General features: G+C 40.5%; 2 protein-coding genes across 3 annotated transcripts in view; one reads left to right on the top strand and one right to left on the bottom strand.

Annotated features, from left to right (window-relative positions):
• rnf215 (ring finger protein 215) overlaps positions 1-1,232 on the bottom strand; it is an 8,329-nt gene extending 7,097 nt beyond the window's left edge. Inside the window, exon 1 of the mRNA XM_017451423.2 lies at positions 878-1,232. Within this exon, the coding sequence (XP_017306912.1) occupies positions 878-1,141 (264 nt within the window). The 5' untranslated portion in view covers positions 1,142-1,232. The remainder of the gene's footprint in view (positions 1-877) is intronic.
• Positions 1,233-2,626: 1,394 nt separating this feature from the next.
• bri3bp (bri3 binding protein) lies at positions 2,627-8,844 on the top strand. 2 transcript variants are annotated; one of them, XM_047149966.2, is made up of 4 exons: positions 2,627-2,966; positions 3,873-3,975; positions 5,178-5,530; positions 7,533-8,844. In XM_047149966.2, exons 1-4 carry the CDS (start codon positions 2,778-2,780, stop codon positions 7,623-7,625), a joined length of 738 nt encoding a protein of 245 aa, XP_047005922.1. In that variant the 5' UTR covers positions 2,627-2,777; the 3' UTR covers positions 7,626-8,844. The 2 variants fall into 2 exon arrangements, with proteins under 2 accessions (XP_047005922.1, XP_017306915.1); XM_017451426.3 differs by having other exon boundaries at positions 5,178-8,844.
• Positions 8,845-15,000: the final 6,156 nt, after the last annotated feature.

Here is a 15,000-nt window from a genome sequence, read left to right as displayed (position 1 = left end):
TCTCTCTCTCTCTCTTTCTCTCTCTCCCTCTCTCTCTTTCTCTACACATGATACTCCTGAGATGCCAGTGATCCTGACCCCATCTGATCTCCGGACCTGCCTGATTCATCCTGATGCACTACTTCTGGTTGGAGTTCTCATCAGTTGGAGGTCACATGCTGCTGCTGAGGATGTCCCACATGGTGCAGACTAAAGTCATTGAGATTACTGAGGACGGTTCCACTTACACACCATAAAGGTTCTCTGGACCTCAGTTCATATGAACAGTTTTGCTATGATAGCTTTAGCACTACAATCACCACAAACAGTTCTGCACTCGAGTCTCCATCAGTGATCAGTGGAGACGTTCAACACAACAGACTTCCTGTAGAAACTGTAATGAATTTCCTGCTTACACAACTGCACTATTTGATCATGTAGTATCAGCACATTTATAGAAGGGGTGTATTTATTTATAATCGCACTATCCGGTGTCACTCAGATGAGGACGGGTTCCTTCGGAGTCCGGTTCCTCTCGAGGTTTCTTCCTCGTATCGTCTCAGGGAGTTTTTCCTCACCCCCGTCTCCTCTGTCTGCTCATTAGAGATAAATTCACACATTTAACATCTCTATCCTGAGTGTATATATTTCTGCACCGCTGCTCCGGGACGACGTCCACCGTTAAACACGCTGCACACAACGCTGAACTGAACTGGAAGTCTAGGGGCTGCGTGGGGAGAATGTAAAGCATACAGAGACGCATTACACACATGTACACAGTCATACACATGTGTAATGAGTGTCATATGACAGTTATGTGCCGTTATAACACATTCACATAGATGATGACATCAGCAACAAACTGTAACAGTGCATGTGTGTATGTGTGTGTGTGTACCAATCGCAGGTCTCCCCGCAGCTCGTGCTCTTCCCCGCTTTGATGTTGTTGTTGTTGTCCCTGCAGCACGCGCCCCTGTAACACACTGCTGCCGGGTTCCTGCTGCACTGACACGCGCACAAATGCGACCTGTTCCCCGTGCACGAGCCCACACTGACCCACGCGCGCGCACACCACCACTACCAACACCAACAACAACACCGACACCACGGACAAACAGCACCGACCTCCGACACTCATCATCATCATCATCATCATCATCATCACTGAGCAGTACCGGTACCGTTGCGCGCGATCAGCTGATCCTCAATGTTTTCCTTTTCCTCTCTGTTCAAAAACACACGCACAGAAAAACACACACTTACTCCATCTAGCGGTCAGAGTGAAAACTGCAGCCGGCTCACCTTTGAGCTTTAATCTGTTTAATCACCAACAAACATATCTGAAATAAATTATAATTTCACTTAGAATCACATAAACCATACCTGACACTGAAATAATAAATATATTTATATAATTATAATAATTAATTTTAACAAAACCACCCACTGTAAATGTGGTTGTAGTTGTTTTTCCGACCGCCAGGTGGCAGCACTGTAACAGTTTATAGCTCGGCGGAAGACACTGCGTTTCCGCTCTGCTTACATCCTTCCCGTGTTCAGACAAGTCCCGCCCTCCTGCACAATGATTGGCCAGATTTGTTTCACAGAAAAAGACAAACACTACAGAATCAGTATCTGATCACTACTGTACTAATTGTGAAGTATGTATTACCCTGACAGCTTTTTTTTTTTTTTTTTTTAACTTTAATTATGTATTAATTTAAGTTAACTTTATTTAGTTCTTCTTGTCTAATATTGTGGAATCATTATGCTACACATAATACAATAATTTCAATTATTTAGATATGATTGTATATATCTTGTACCTTAAAATGTTTGTAGAAACTTCTTCATAGAATCTACCTTGCTAAAAGTTATTACATCTTAGAATGATAAAAATAATAGAAAATTTCAGAAAAGCACCAACATACAACTCTTTTTTTAAATTATTATTTTTTTTTTACTTTTTGTGATAAATCTCCAGGCACCATCGTTTATTTATTTTGGACAAGTTGTAAAATTTGTCTGGTAAAAAATAAATCCTTTAATTGAAAATGTGAAAATATTGATTTGTATTTAATTTAGTTTATTATGGAAGTGTGTTGTTTGTCGATGTAAAAATGAATCAAGTTATGAACACATGGATATATGATAAAACATCCATAAAATATTAGCTCAATTTAATATCAGTGAATGTGTTTTTTAGGGATTTCGTTTAAAGGGAAATGACACATTACACTGACTCAAGTGAAACAAAAAGCGATAAAATGATAAAGATCTGTAATTTATTGACTTTTTTTGTTAGTTTAAGCTTGTTTGTATTTGTTGAACTTCACGAGATTAATTAAAATAGAAAAAAAGAAAATATCAAACAAAACAAACACCAGAATCAAATGTGTAAAAATTAAGAAACAAAAATAGCACAAAAAACCCACAACAACAACTATAATGTTATTTCTAATGACAGGACCAATCTCGTTAGCTTTTAGCTCTTTTCCGGATATTACAGCCGCCATTTTCCTGAAAGGCGCTTCACATGAGTGACATGTGAAGTGTCCAATCAGCGCACACCGAGTGTATACAAACTAGCCAATCACAGTGTGTAAAGCGGCATCGTGTTACCCAATCATACTGTAAGAGGCGGGGTTTGTGGATGAGGTTGGCAAAGACATTAACGGTTTCTGTGCGGAACTGCAGCTAGATTCGCGCTTTATTTTCACACAGAAATACGGAATAAAGCCGCTTTTTATCGCGTTCCTGCTGAGAGAGAGAGAGAGAGAAGATCCGCGGTGTAGAGGATGAAGACGGTGACATTAGCGCTGGTGTTGTGCTGTTTGCTGATGGCTGAGGCTGAGGCGGCGCGGAGCAGGAAGGAGTGGAGCGGCGGGAGCAGCGGCGGCGGCGGCGGGCTGAAGAGAGCAGCGAGCGGCGTGTACCACAGCCTGAGCTCCGTGTTCGGGGAGGACAACATCAAAGCCTTATACAAGGTTCGTAACGCTTATTACTGCTGTGTGTAGCGCTTATTACCGCGCATAGTGACTCGGAATGTTCAGGACGCACACACCTGCGGTTTATCACCAGGGCTGGAGGGTAGCCGCGATACCAACATTAATACCGCGATACCGATACCAGGTGTATCGCGATTTCCGATAACAAAACGATACTTTAATCACACACACACATACGTACACACACACACACACACACACACACACACACAGAGGTGTGCTGGAGCTGCTGACCACCCTGCTGAGAAAAAAACCCCAATAGAAACCCTCATAGAGTTTATAATGGGAATTGTATTGGTTTTAGTGGAAGCTGTTTATGGTCCCTGTGCATGTGTACTGGTAATTTGTTGCCTTCTATTGGTGGCATGTTATGTCTAGTGGATACCATTAAGGACCAATAAGGCTAATGGTTTGTAATGGTATTCGTAGTGGAAACCATTAGAATTTATGTGATTTTGGTTTTTTTATTCCCTCACCAGTCTGTCTTTTTTTTTTTTTTTAATGTTACAGCTTTACTTCTGTCTGTTGCCAAAGCCCTGACACTGGAGACTCCTTCCATAAATGTTTAAATAAATGTCTTCTTACAAAAAACGTCACCATATCTTCCCTGATTTTTTCAGTCTGTTTGTTATCAGTGGAGCATCTGCTGTAGACGTTACTATGGAAACGTTAACGTATAAGAACAATTAATATTAATATAAACCTGCGCTACTGTCAGAGCTGCTGTTATAGAAAATTAATCAACACCTTCTGACCAATCAGAGACCAGGATTCAGAACTCAGCAGCATCTCTCAGGCAGGGAGTAATTACTTAATGTACTGTGCAACTTCATTAATTCACTGATTACAGTGTTGTATGTGTTGTGTGTGTGTGTACATGCGCAGTTCTTCTCCAGGACCAATGAGAGGTTTGTACACGGTGTGGACTCGCTGCTGGACACGCTGTGGAGGAGCTGCACTGACCTGCTGGACGCTCTGGGCCTCGAGTGTACGCCAAAGTCATTTATACACAGTGTTCTGCTTCATTTCCTCTTTATTACCCGTCACTTCCTGTTTATTACCCTTCATTTCCTGTTTAGTACCCTTCATTTCCTGTTAGTAACCTTCATTACCTCTTTGTCCTTCATTTCCTGTTTATTACCCTTCATTTCCTGTTTATTACCCTTCATTTCCTGTTTATTACCATTCATTTCCTGTTTATTACCCTTCATTACCTCTTTCTCCTTCATTTCTTGTCTATTACCCTTCATTTCCTGTCTATTATCCTTCATTTCCTGTCTATTACCCTTCATTTCCTCTTTATTACCCTTCATTACCTCTTTCTCCTTCATTTCCTGTCTATTACCCTTCATTTCCTGTTTATTACCCTTCATTACCTCTTTGTCCTTAATTTCCTGTTTATTACCATTCATTTCCTGTTTAGTACCCTTCATTTCCTGTTTAGTAACCTTCATTACCTCTTTGTCCTTCATTTCCTGTTTATTACCCTTCATTTCCTGTTTATTACCATTCATTTCCTGTTTATTACCCTTCATTACCTCTTTCTCCTTCATTTCCTGTCTATTACCCTTCATTTCCTGTCTATTACCCTTCATTTCCTGTCTATTACCCTTCATTTCCTCTTTATTACCCTTCATTACCTCTTTCTCCTTCATTTCCTGTCTATTACCCTTCATTTCCTGTTTATTACCCTTCATTACCTCTTTGTCCTTAATTTCCTGTTTATTACCCTTCATTTCCTGTTTATTACCCTTCATTTCCTGTTTATTACTGTTGCTGTTGGTCACTTTATTTGAGTGTTTATATGCTCTGGAATATTTCAGTCTTATCCACATCATTACACACCATCATCATCCTCTTTTATTCTCTCTCTGTGTATCCCTTTCTCTCTCTCTCTCTCTCTCTCTCTCTCTCTCTCTCTCTCCCTCCCTGACTCTCTCTCTCTCTCCCTGACTCTCTCTCTCTCCCTGACTCTCTCCCCCTCTCTCTCTCTCTCTCTCTCTCTCTCTCTCTCTCCCTGACTCTCTCCCCCTCTCTCCCCCGACTCCCCCCCCCTCTCTCTCTCCCTGACTCTCTCCCCCTCTCTCTCTCTCTCTCTCTCTCTCTCTCTCTCCCTGACTCTCTCCCCCGACTCTCGCCCCCTCTCTCTCTCTCCCCCTGACTCTCTCCCCCTATCTCTCTCTCTCTCAGCCTCCACCGTGTCTCACTACTTCAGTCCGTCCGCGATGTCGAGTTCTCCATCTCGGGCGGTGTTGTTGCTGGGTGCTGTGTTCTTGGTGTACTGGTTCGTGTCCCTGGTTCTCGGGGGTGTGATGTTGGTTCTGCGTGCCGTGTTGGGTCGGTTCTTCTGGGCGGCCCGCGTGCTGTTCTTCGCGCTCTCGTGCCTGTATGTGCTGCAGAAGTTCGAGGGCGACCCGGAGAAGGCGGTGCTCCCCCTGCTGGTCATCATGGCCGTGTACTTCATGACGGGGCCGGTGTCTGCATACTGGAGGAGACAGGGAGTGTCCACGCTCGAGGACAAGATCGACAACCTGGAGACGCAGGTACGCCTCCTCAACATCCGCCTCAGCAGGGTGATCGACAACCTCGAGCGCGCCGCCGACCAATGAGGAGACGCCATTCAGGGAGCGGGGGCGGGGCTAGGGTCAGGGCGTTGTTCTGGGTTTAACTTTCCTGTTCTGTTTCTGTTATGTTTCGGAGTCACCGGTTGCTAGGCAACTGGGCAATTATACATACCCCATAAGCTAGCTAGATAAACATTGACGTTAGCTTTTTAATATGAAACTGAATCACTGTCACATTCTGACCAAACAGAACAGAACAGGAAGGGTTAAACAACAGGAAGTGACACGTACAGCCGTGTGTTGTCATGGTGTTGTTCTCGGTGTTACAGATAGTCACGTGTGCACTCATCACGAGACTGATCCTCGACCTGTGCTGCTACATCAGCCCTGTTAGCCTGTTAGCAATAGTGAGTGTGTGTGCGTGTGTGTGTGTGTGTGAGAGAGTGAGTGGGTGTGTGTGTGTGTGAGAGAGTGAGTGAGTGAGTGTGTTAGTGTGTGTGTGTGTGGGGGGGGCAGCATTAGAGAGAAATCTGTAATAAAGCTCCTGTGTAAAGTTGCATGAAAATACTCAGGGAACCTGTCTCTCTGCCTGTCTGTCTCTTTCAGTGTCTGTCGTTCGGTGTGTGTGTGTGTGTGTGTGTGTGTGTGTGTGTGTGTTTTGCTAGCAGGCCTGAGATTTAACCAGAACACAGTCTCTCTCTCTCTCTCTCTCTCTCTCTCTCTCTCTCTCTCTCTCTCTCTCTCTCTATCTGTCTGTCATCTATTTGTCTTTCTCTAGACGTCACCAGGTACACATTGGCTAAGCTCTGTGTGTGTCACAATTATCTCTGTGTCTGGAATCTGTGTATAGATCCTGGAAAAGTGTGTCAAACACACAGACACACACACACACACACACACACACACACACACACACACACACACTCTGTCCAGGTTAACTTTCAGGCTGCTGGTGTATCAGCACTGTTCCAGGATCAGCCTCGCTCACATTAATGGAACATTAATACTCACTGTTTATAAAGGTTATAAAGGGTCATTAACACTCACTATGAAGCCTGTACGATGTGTTATAACTGAGCTGATCACGCACTGCTGAATAAACGTCAGCGTTTCAGTGCACATATGGGTCGGGCGTGTCCTAAACCACTACTGAGAGAGCTGTGAGATGATGTTAGGGTTGACCTAACACCCAGCGAAGTCTTATAAGCGTGTTATTATGATCATTGTGCGACGACAGGCTTCATATAGAGTGAGTTACTGCACTTATCATTTATTATGTAGGAAGTAGTGTATCAGTGAATCTTATTCTGTTCATAAGGGCATGGTAAGGAGTGTATTAAGTGTCATAATGAAGATGTGTCAAATCCACCTGCTGGTGTGTAAGTGTTATTACAGCTTTATTACAGCTACATGTTAATGCTATAAGGGCACGAGTTTATTCCCGTAGAAACACTGGATGTGTACAGATATTTATTTCATCAGGAGCTCAGTGAAGAGTACAGTCTGTTTATTATTATTATTATTATTATTATTATTATTAATGTGAAACATGCCTCTAAGCGTTCTTTATTTAACGTGTTGTTATTAGAATGAATATCAAATATCTGTTTTTTATTTGTATTTTTATTTGTGTGTGTTTTTCACTGATGATCTCGGCTCGGTGTGAAACGCTGCTGTGTGATAAAATGCAGAAAATATTTCGACAGCTGTCTGTCTTTTCCTTAACAACACAGTTTAAATAAATAATTCCCTCAAATATAAATCAGGAATATAATCAGGATTTATATTTTTATTACTGTTAATAATCCGTTATTTCTGATTTTAAGCAACTGTGAAGCGCAGAGTGGGGATACAGGATTATTATTATTATTATTATTGTTATTACTATTGTTATTATTGTTGTTGTTATTGTTATGATGATGATGATGATGATGTTAGCCTGACGGAGATCAGCGTGCTGAATAACATCTTTTCCCTGTAGGAATACGCAGGGTGCGTTTTTATAGGAATACACATGAAATGTTTCTGTGGTCCTGCTTCACACCATCTGAGCCTCCAGTGCTCCACCTGCTAGCATCCTCAACCCTAGCAACCAGCTGGACTAGGGTCGCAACCAATTAACCAGCAACCAGTTTAGATTTCTTAGCAACCACCTAGGAGCATTTACAAATCTTCTAAAAACACCATAGAAACCACCTAGCAACACCCTAGCAACCACCTGGGTTAGCATAGCAACCACCTAGCCACACCCTAGCAACCATTTGGAATATTGTAGCAACATTTAAACGCTTTAACCTTTAAACATGTTTCAACATTTTAACATTTCCATATTATAAACTTATTCTTTTAACGTTTACATTCTTAACTGTTTAACATTTTAAAATCAATGACAACAAATGAATAATATTGATTAATTCACTTCAATTTTATTTGTATAGCGCTTTTTACAATAGACTTTTACAGAAATATCGACACGGTGTACAGATATTAAAGGTGTGAATTTATCCCAACTGAGCGAGACACTGAGTGGCGACGGTGGTGAGGAAAAACTCCCTAAGATGTTAGAGGAAGAAACCTCGAGAGGAACCCGATTAGCAAATTTGTTTAGCGTGGACTCTGTCAAACCAACATCAACCTTCATCCATGAATCTGAACCTCCTACTTTTCATTATTTTATTTTATTCTCTTCTCTGAGCCGAGCTCGGTATAGATAATCATGATGTGTAAGTGAACATTTTTCTCTACATACTGTGTGTGTGTGTGTGTGTGTGTGTGTGTGTATGTGTGTGTGTGTGTGTGTGTGTGTATGTGTGTGTGTCTATATGTGTGTGTATGTGTGTGTATGTGTGTGTGTAGTAGATGTGTAGGGGATTAGTGATGTGTATTACTGTAGTGTAGTATTTATTCGCTGGTCTGGGATCAGTCCCTCCTCCCTGCTGTATTATTTATAAATCAGGTTAATGATGAAGATGAAGATGAAGATCAGTGGTCATATTTTTTTTTAGTTTTTTTAATTGTTTAATAAATCTGTCATTTTGCTGTTGGATTTGAATTGGTCTCATTTATATTGTAGAAATGATCAGAATTTAAAAGTCATTGTGTTTTAATTTTCATTTTCCCGGTTTTAAATTGTGACCATTGTTCCGTTATGAGCGAGTAATTTGTGAAACATTTATTTATTTTTTAAACTGATCTGTTCCTACATTTTAAACACACTGATTTTCTTTTTAAATATTATGATGCTGTTTAAAAATCACATATAAAAATATTAAACGTCCTTCTACATCTGTCTACTTCTGCTTCTGTCTGAATTGTTCCATTAACCTCAGCTCTGATTGGCTCAGACAGAGACTCCAACAACCAATCAGGGGACTTAGAATGAGTCATGTGATGTCCTTGTAGAGAAGTTATTTTGTTATATATATTTGCACGTGTGCCTTTCAATGTTTAATATTCAGACATTATTCAGATATATCTGTTAACATCAGACATTAGATAATCCAATAACATACAATATTAAACATCAGATAATAATAAGACACCAGATAATGGACATCACATAATAATCAGACAATGATCAGATATGAACAGATAACATCAGAAAGCCCTGTGAAATAAACACTGCTCAGCTGAATACAACGCAGAAATAATAGCAGTGACGGAAAGAAGAAATGAATGAATATGAAATATATAATAAATATCTAGAAAAAACATTTGAGTAAAAACAATTAAAGCAAGTTAAATGTTCCACAGAAAAAAATGAATACAAGTAAAGATAGTGAAATAATCTAAAATAAAAGTTAAGTAAAATATTTTGCAGTAATGATCAGATCTGCTATAAAGCTAAAAATCTCAAATAAATATGCAAATTCTAAAGATATATTCCTGTCTCACAACTGTGTATTTCTTATTATTTAGTAATCTGTTTTAAATGTGTTTATTGTAATAATTGTGTTAATAATAGCTGTGTTTAGTGTAGAGTCGTGCAGGTGGAGGCGGAGGAGAAAGCGTGTGGTCAGGAGGACAATCCAGAGTTCAGGTGAAGTAACTGAGATAAAGTGAGATGTGAAATCAGTGTGAGCTGAAGAGCGAGTGATGAAATCAGACTTCTCCTGGTGTTTCATGTGGAACTGAATCAGAGCCAAGAAACGAACAGAGAGACATGTTTCCTCACTCAGGAGTTCAGTCTGGAGATCAGTATTACTCAACTGTCTGTCTGTCTGTCTGTCTCTGTCTCTCTTTAACCCTCAGGTGTCTCCGTGTTATCACTTCTTAGTGAGATAAATATCTGATGAATTACATTTCATGTTTTACACACCATCGTTCTTTAACCTGCGGAGGGCGACAGTGAGTCGAGAAGCTCCTTCAGATGGAGCTCAGGAGGAAGGAACCGCTGAGGGAACCATCACACCTCAGACCTGCTCTGACCTGCACTGAGGATCACAGGTCACAGAATATAATGGTGTCCAGACAGGAGTCATTAGTGTTCATTTCCCACCGACGTTAGAGCCTGAACTGTCACCACGGCGTCAGTAAAACCTACACTGTTGCATAAAAAACAAAAAAAAACAACAGCATTATTAAGGAGTGCGTAGCTTAACATGCTTCCTTTACTTTTTTTGATTGGCACAACCTCAGATCTCACACTGCCACGTCTCTTCATCATGCTCCGTTCTTAAAAATAAAAACTAAGCAAACAAATGTTGTTTTTTAAATGGCTACCCTGTGTGTGTATGATGTAGCATATATGTAGAGCCAATCAGAGATAAACTGTGCTGCAAGCCACGCCCACAACCACATTTAATCTACAATTAAATGACATTGTTGCTAACATTCATAAAACATTTATGTGACGTAATACAAGATGCTGAAACTGGAAAAGTAACAATTAATTAAAATTATTACTAATAAATAACTAACACTAGTTACAGATCAGTTCTTTGCAGTGTAACGATCGAATGTGTAGTGTAGTGATGGAGTGTGTAGTGTAGTGTAGTGTAGTGATGGAGTGTGTAGTGTAGTGTAGTGATGGAGTGTGTAGTGTAGTGTAGTGATGGAGTGTGTAGTGTAGTGTAGTGTAGTGATTGTGTGTGTAGTGTAGTGTAGTGTAGTGATTGTGTGTGTAGTGTAGTGATGGAGTGTGTAGTGTAGTGTAGTGATGGAGTGTGTAGTGTAGTGTAGTGTAGTGTAGTGATGGAGTGTGTAGTGTAGTGTAGTGTAGTGATTGTGTGTGTAGTGTAGTGATGGAGTGTGTAGTGTAGTGATGGAGTGTGTAGTGTAGTGTAGTGATTGTGTGTGTAGTGTAGTGTAGTGTAGTGATGGAGTGTGTAGTGTAGTGTAGTGTAGTGATTGTGTGTGTAGTGTAGTGATGGAGTGTGTAGTGTAGTGATTGTGTGTGTAGTGTAGTGTAGTGATTGTGTGTGTAGTGTAGTGTAGTGATGGAGTGTGTAGTGTAGTGTAGTGATGGAGTGTGTAGTGTAGTGTAGTGATTGTGAGTGTAATGTAGTGTAGTGATGGAGTGTGTAGTGTAGTGTAGTGATGGAGTGTGTAGTGTAGTGTAGTGATGGAGTGTGTAGTGTAGTGATTGTGAGTGTAGTGTAGTGTAGTGATGGAGTGTGTAGTGTAGTGTAGTGTAGTGTAGTGATTGTGCGTGTAGTGTAGTGTAGTGATTGTGTGTGTAGTGTAGTGATGGAGTGTGTAGTGTAGTGTAGTGATTGTGTGTGTAGTGTAGTGATGGAGTGTGTAGTGTAGTGTAGTGTAGTGTAGTGTAGTGATGGAGTGTGTAGTGTAGTGTAGTGTAGTGATTGTGTGTGTAGTGTAGTGATGGAGTGTGTAGTGTAGTGTAGTGATTGTGTGTGTAGTGTAGTGTAGTGTAGTGATGGAGTGTGTAGTGTAGTGTAGTGTAGTGTAGTGTAGTGATGGAGTGTGTAGTGTAGTGTAGTGTAGTGATGGAGTGTGTAGTGTAGTGTAGTGTAGTGATTGTGTGTGTAGTGTAGTGTAGTGTAGTGATTGTGTGTGTAGTGTAGTGATTGTGTGTGTAGTGTAGTGTAGTGATTGTGTGTGTAGTGTAGTGTAGTGTAGTGATTGTGTGTGTAGTGTAGTGTAGTGTAGTGATTGTGTGTGTAGTGTAGTGATTGTGTGTGTAGTGTAGTGTAGTGATTGTGTGTGTAGTGTAGTGTAGTGTAGTGATTGTGTGTGTAGTGTAGTGATTGTGTGTGTAGTGTAGTGTAGTGATTGTGTGTGTAGTGTAGTGTAGTGTAGTGATTGTGTGTGTAGTGTAGTGTAGTGTAGTGATGGAGTGTGTAGTGTAGTGTAGTGATTGTGAGTGTAGTGTAGTGTAGTGATGGAGTGTGTAGTGTAGTGTAGTGTAGTGATTGTGTGTGTAGTGTAGTGTAGTGTAGTGATTGTGTGTGTAGTGTAGTGTAGTGATGGAGTGTGTAGTGTAGTGTAGTGTAGTGATTGTGTGTGTAGTGTAGTGTAGTGTAGTGATGGAGTGTGTAGTGTAGTGTAGTGTAGTGATTGTGTGTGTAGTGTAGTGTAGTGATTGTGTGTGTAGTGTAGTGTAGTGATTGTGTGTGTAGTGTAGTGTAGTGTAGTGATGGAGTGTGTAGTGTAGTGTAGTGTAGTGATTGTGTGTGTAGTGTAGTGTAGTGATGGAGTGTGTAGTGTAGTGTAGTGTAGTGATTGTGTGTGTAGTGTAGTGTAGTGTAGTGTAGTGTAGTGATTGTGTGTGTAGTGTAGTGATGGAGTGTGTAGTGTAGTGATGGAGTGTGTAGTGTAGTGTAGTGTAGTGTAGTGTAGTGTAGTGATGGAGTGTGTAGTGTAGTGTAGTGATGGAGTGTGTAGTGTAGTGTAGTGTAGTGTAGTGATTGTGTGTGTAGTGTAGTGATGGAGTGTGTAGTGTAGTGATGGAGTGTGTAGTGTAGTGTAGTGTAGTGATTGTGTGTGTAGTGTAGTGTAGTGTAGTGATGGAGTGTGTAGTGTAGTGTAGTGTAGTGATTGTGTGTGTAGTGTAGTGTAGTGATTGTGTGTGTAGTGTAGTGTAGTGTAGTGATGGAGTGTGTAGTGTAGTGTAGTGTAGTGATTGTGTGTGTAGTGTAGTGTAGTGATTGTGTGTGTAGTGTAGTGTAGTGTAGTGATGGAGTGTGTAGTGTAGTGTAGTGTAGTGATTGTGTGTGTAGTGTAGTGATGGAGTGTGTAGTGTAGTGATTGTGTGTGTAGTGTAGTGATGGAGTGTGTAGTGTAGTGTAGTGTAGTGTAGTGATTGTGTGTGTAGTGTAGTGTAGTGTAGTGATGGAGTGTGTAGTGTAGTGTAGTGTAGTGATTGTGTGTGTAGTGTAGTGTAGTGTAGTGATGGAGTGTGTAGTGTAGTGTAGTGTAGTGATTGTGTGTGTAGTGTAGTGATGGAGTGTGTAGTGTAGTGTAGTGATTGTGAGTGTAGTGTAGTGATTGTGTGTGTAGTGTAGTGATGGAGTGTGTAGTGTAGTGCTGGAGTGTGTAGTGGTAGTGATGGAGTGTGTGTGTAGTGTAGTGTAGTGATATGTGTGTGGTCGTGGTAGTGATGGAGTGTGTAGTGTAGTGTAGTGATGGAGTGTGTCAGTGTAGTGTAGTGTAGTGATTGTGTGTGTTAGTGTAGTGATGGAGTGTGTAGTGTAGTGTAGTGATGGAGTGTGTAGTGTAGTGATTGTGTGTGTAGTGTAGTGTAGTGTAGTGATTGTGTGTGTAGTGTACGTGATGGCAGTGTGTGTGTAGTGTAGTGTAGTGATTGTGTGTGTATTGTAGTGATGGAGTGTGTAGTGTAGTGTAGTGATGGAGTGTGTAGTGTAGTGATTGTGTGTAGTGTAGTGATTGTGTGTGTAGTGTAGTGATGGAGTGTGTAGTGTAGTGTAGTGATGGAGTGTGTAGTGTAGTGTAGTGTAGTGATGTGTGTGTAGTGTAGTGATGGAGTGTGTAGTGTAGTGTAGTGATGGAGTGTGTAGTGTAGTGATTGTGTGTGTAGTGTAGTGTAGTGTAGTGATTGTGTGTGTAGTGTAGTGATGGAGTGTGTGTGTAGTGTAGTGTAGTGATTGTGTGTGTAGTGTAGTGTAGTGTAGTGATGGAGTGTGTAGTGTAGTGTAGTGTAGTGATTGTGTGTGTAGTGTAGTGATGGAGTGTGTAGTGTAGTGTAGTGATGGAGTGTGTAGTGTAGTGATTGTGTGTGTAGTGTAGTGTAGTGTAGTGATTGTGTGTGTAGTGTAGTGTAGTGTAGTGATTGTGTGTGTAGTGTAGTGATGGAGTGTGTGTGTAGTGTAGTGTAGTGATTGTGTGTGTAGTGTAGTGATGGAGTGTGTGTGTAGTGTAGTGTAGTGATTGTGTGTGTAGTGTAGTGTAGTGTAGTGATGGAGTGTGTAGTGTAGTGTAGTGTAGTGATTGTGTGTGTAGTGTAGTGATGGAGTGTGTAGTGTAGTGTAGTGATGGAGTGTGTAGTGTAGTGATTGTGTGTGTAGTGTAGTGTAGTGATTGTGTGTGTAGTGTAGTGTAGTGTAGTGATTGTGTGTGTAGTGTAGTGTAGTGATTGTGTGTGTAGTGTAGTGTAGTGTAGTGATTGTGTGTGTAGTGTAGTGATGGAGTGAAGACATTTCTTCACAGTATTGTCACAGCAGGAGGATGAGGTGATGTAATACTCCATTACACACATCTGCACCATTTCAATGAATAACTGATGAAATCTGTTTGTCTTTTACTCAATATGAGTTGCTTACACACACACACACACACACACACACACACACACTGTTAGCTATATTACTACATATTCCGTCTAATTCCTTATTATACTGAACAGTATTAACGTCATTGTGAAGTGTCAGGTTTCAGTTCTCTGGAAGAAAGAAAGAAAATAATAGAAAAAAGAAAAGAATGAATAAGGGAAAAGTATGAAGTATAAGAAGAAAGGAATGGATAGAAGAAGCGAAGGAAAGATATTATATTATACACACAGTACGGTACACACACACACACACACACACACACACACACACACACATATATATATATATATATATATATATATATATATATATATATATAAATGATGGGTCAAAGGTTTGTGGACACTTTGTGGGAATCGGTGTTGTGGACAAAAATATAATCGTGCGGACGTGAATCATTTCCTTCATTAGAAATCTAACATTTTATTTATAACTAGTATTTATTTAAACGGACGACTCGGAGAGAATATTCTGAAAAGCAGGAGATGGGTGTGCAGCGTCGGTGGGAACTCCTTTAATACTGATTAAAAATCATCTCAGAGAAATTCCTCAAGAAATCTGCTGAGAAAACGCCAAGAATACACTTCTGTAAATTCTACTCAAAAGAGCGTCTACTCTGAAGATGCTAAAATATTAAATTATTTTAATTTATTTCATATTTTTATCACAACATAATTCCCATAGTTCCATTTGTGTTAC

Source organism: Ictalurus punctatus, unplaced genomic scaffold (assembly GCF_001660625.3).
Source record: "Ictalurus punctatus breed USDA103 unplaced genomic scaffold, Coco_2.0 tig00006342, whole genome shotgun sequence".
NCBI lineage: Eukaryota > Metazoa > Chordata > Actinopteri > Siluriformes > Ictaluridae > Ictalurus > Ictalurus punctatus.
Note: the sequence above shows the minus strand (reverse complement) of the source record. Positions and strands in the feature narration are given on the sequence as shown.

Bases quoted from the DNA above. Each gene is read 5' to 3' on its own strand.
- bri3bp (XM_047149966.2), top strand. From the start codon at position 2,778: ATGAAGACGGTGACATTAGCGCTGGTGTTGTGCTGTTTGCTGATGGCT. The intron at 2,967-3,872 runs GTTCGTAACGCT...GTACATGCGCAG, and splicing joins ACATCAAAGCCTTATACAAG to TTCTTCTCCAGGACCAATGA. The intron at 3,976-5,177 runs GTACGCCAAAGT...TCTCTCTCTCAG, and splicing joins GGACGCTCTGGGCCTCGAGT to CCTCCACCGTGTCTCACTAC.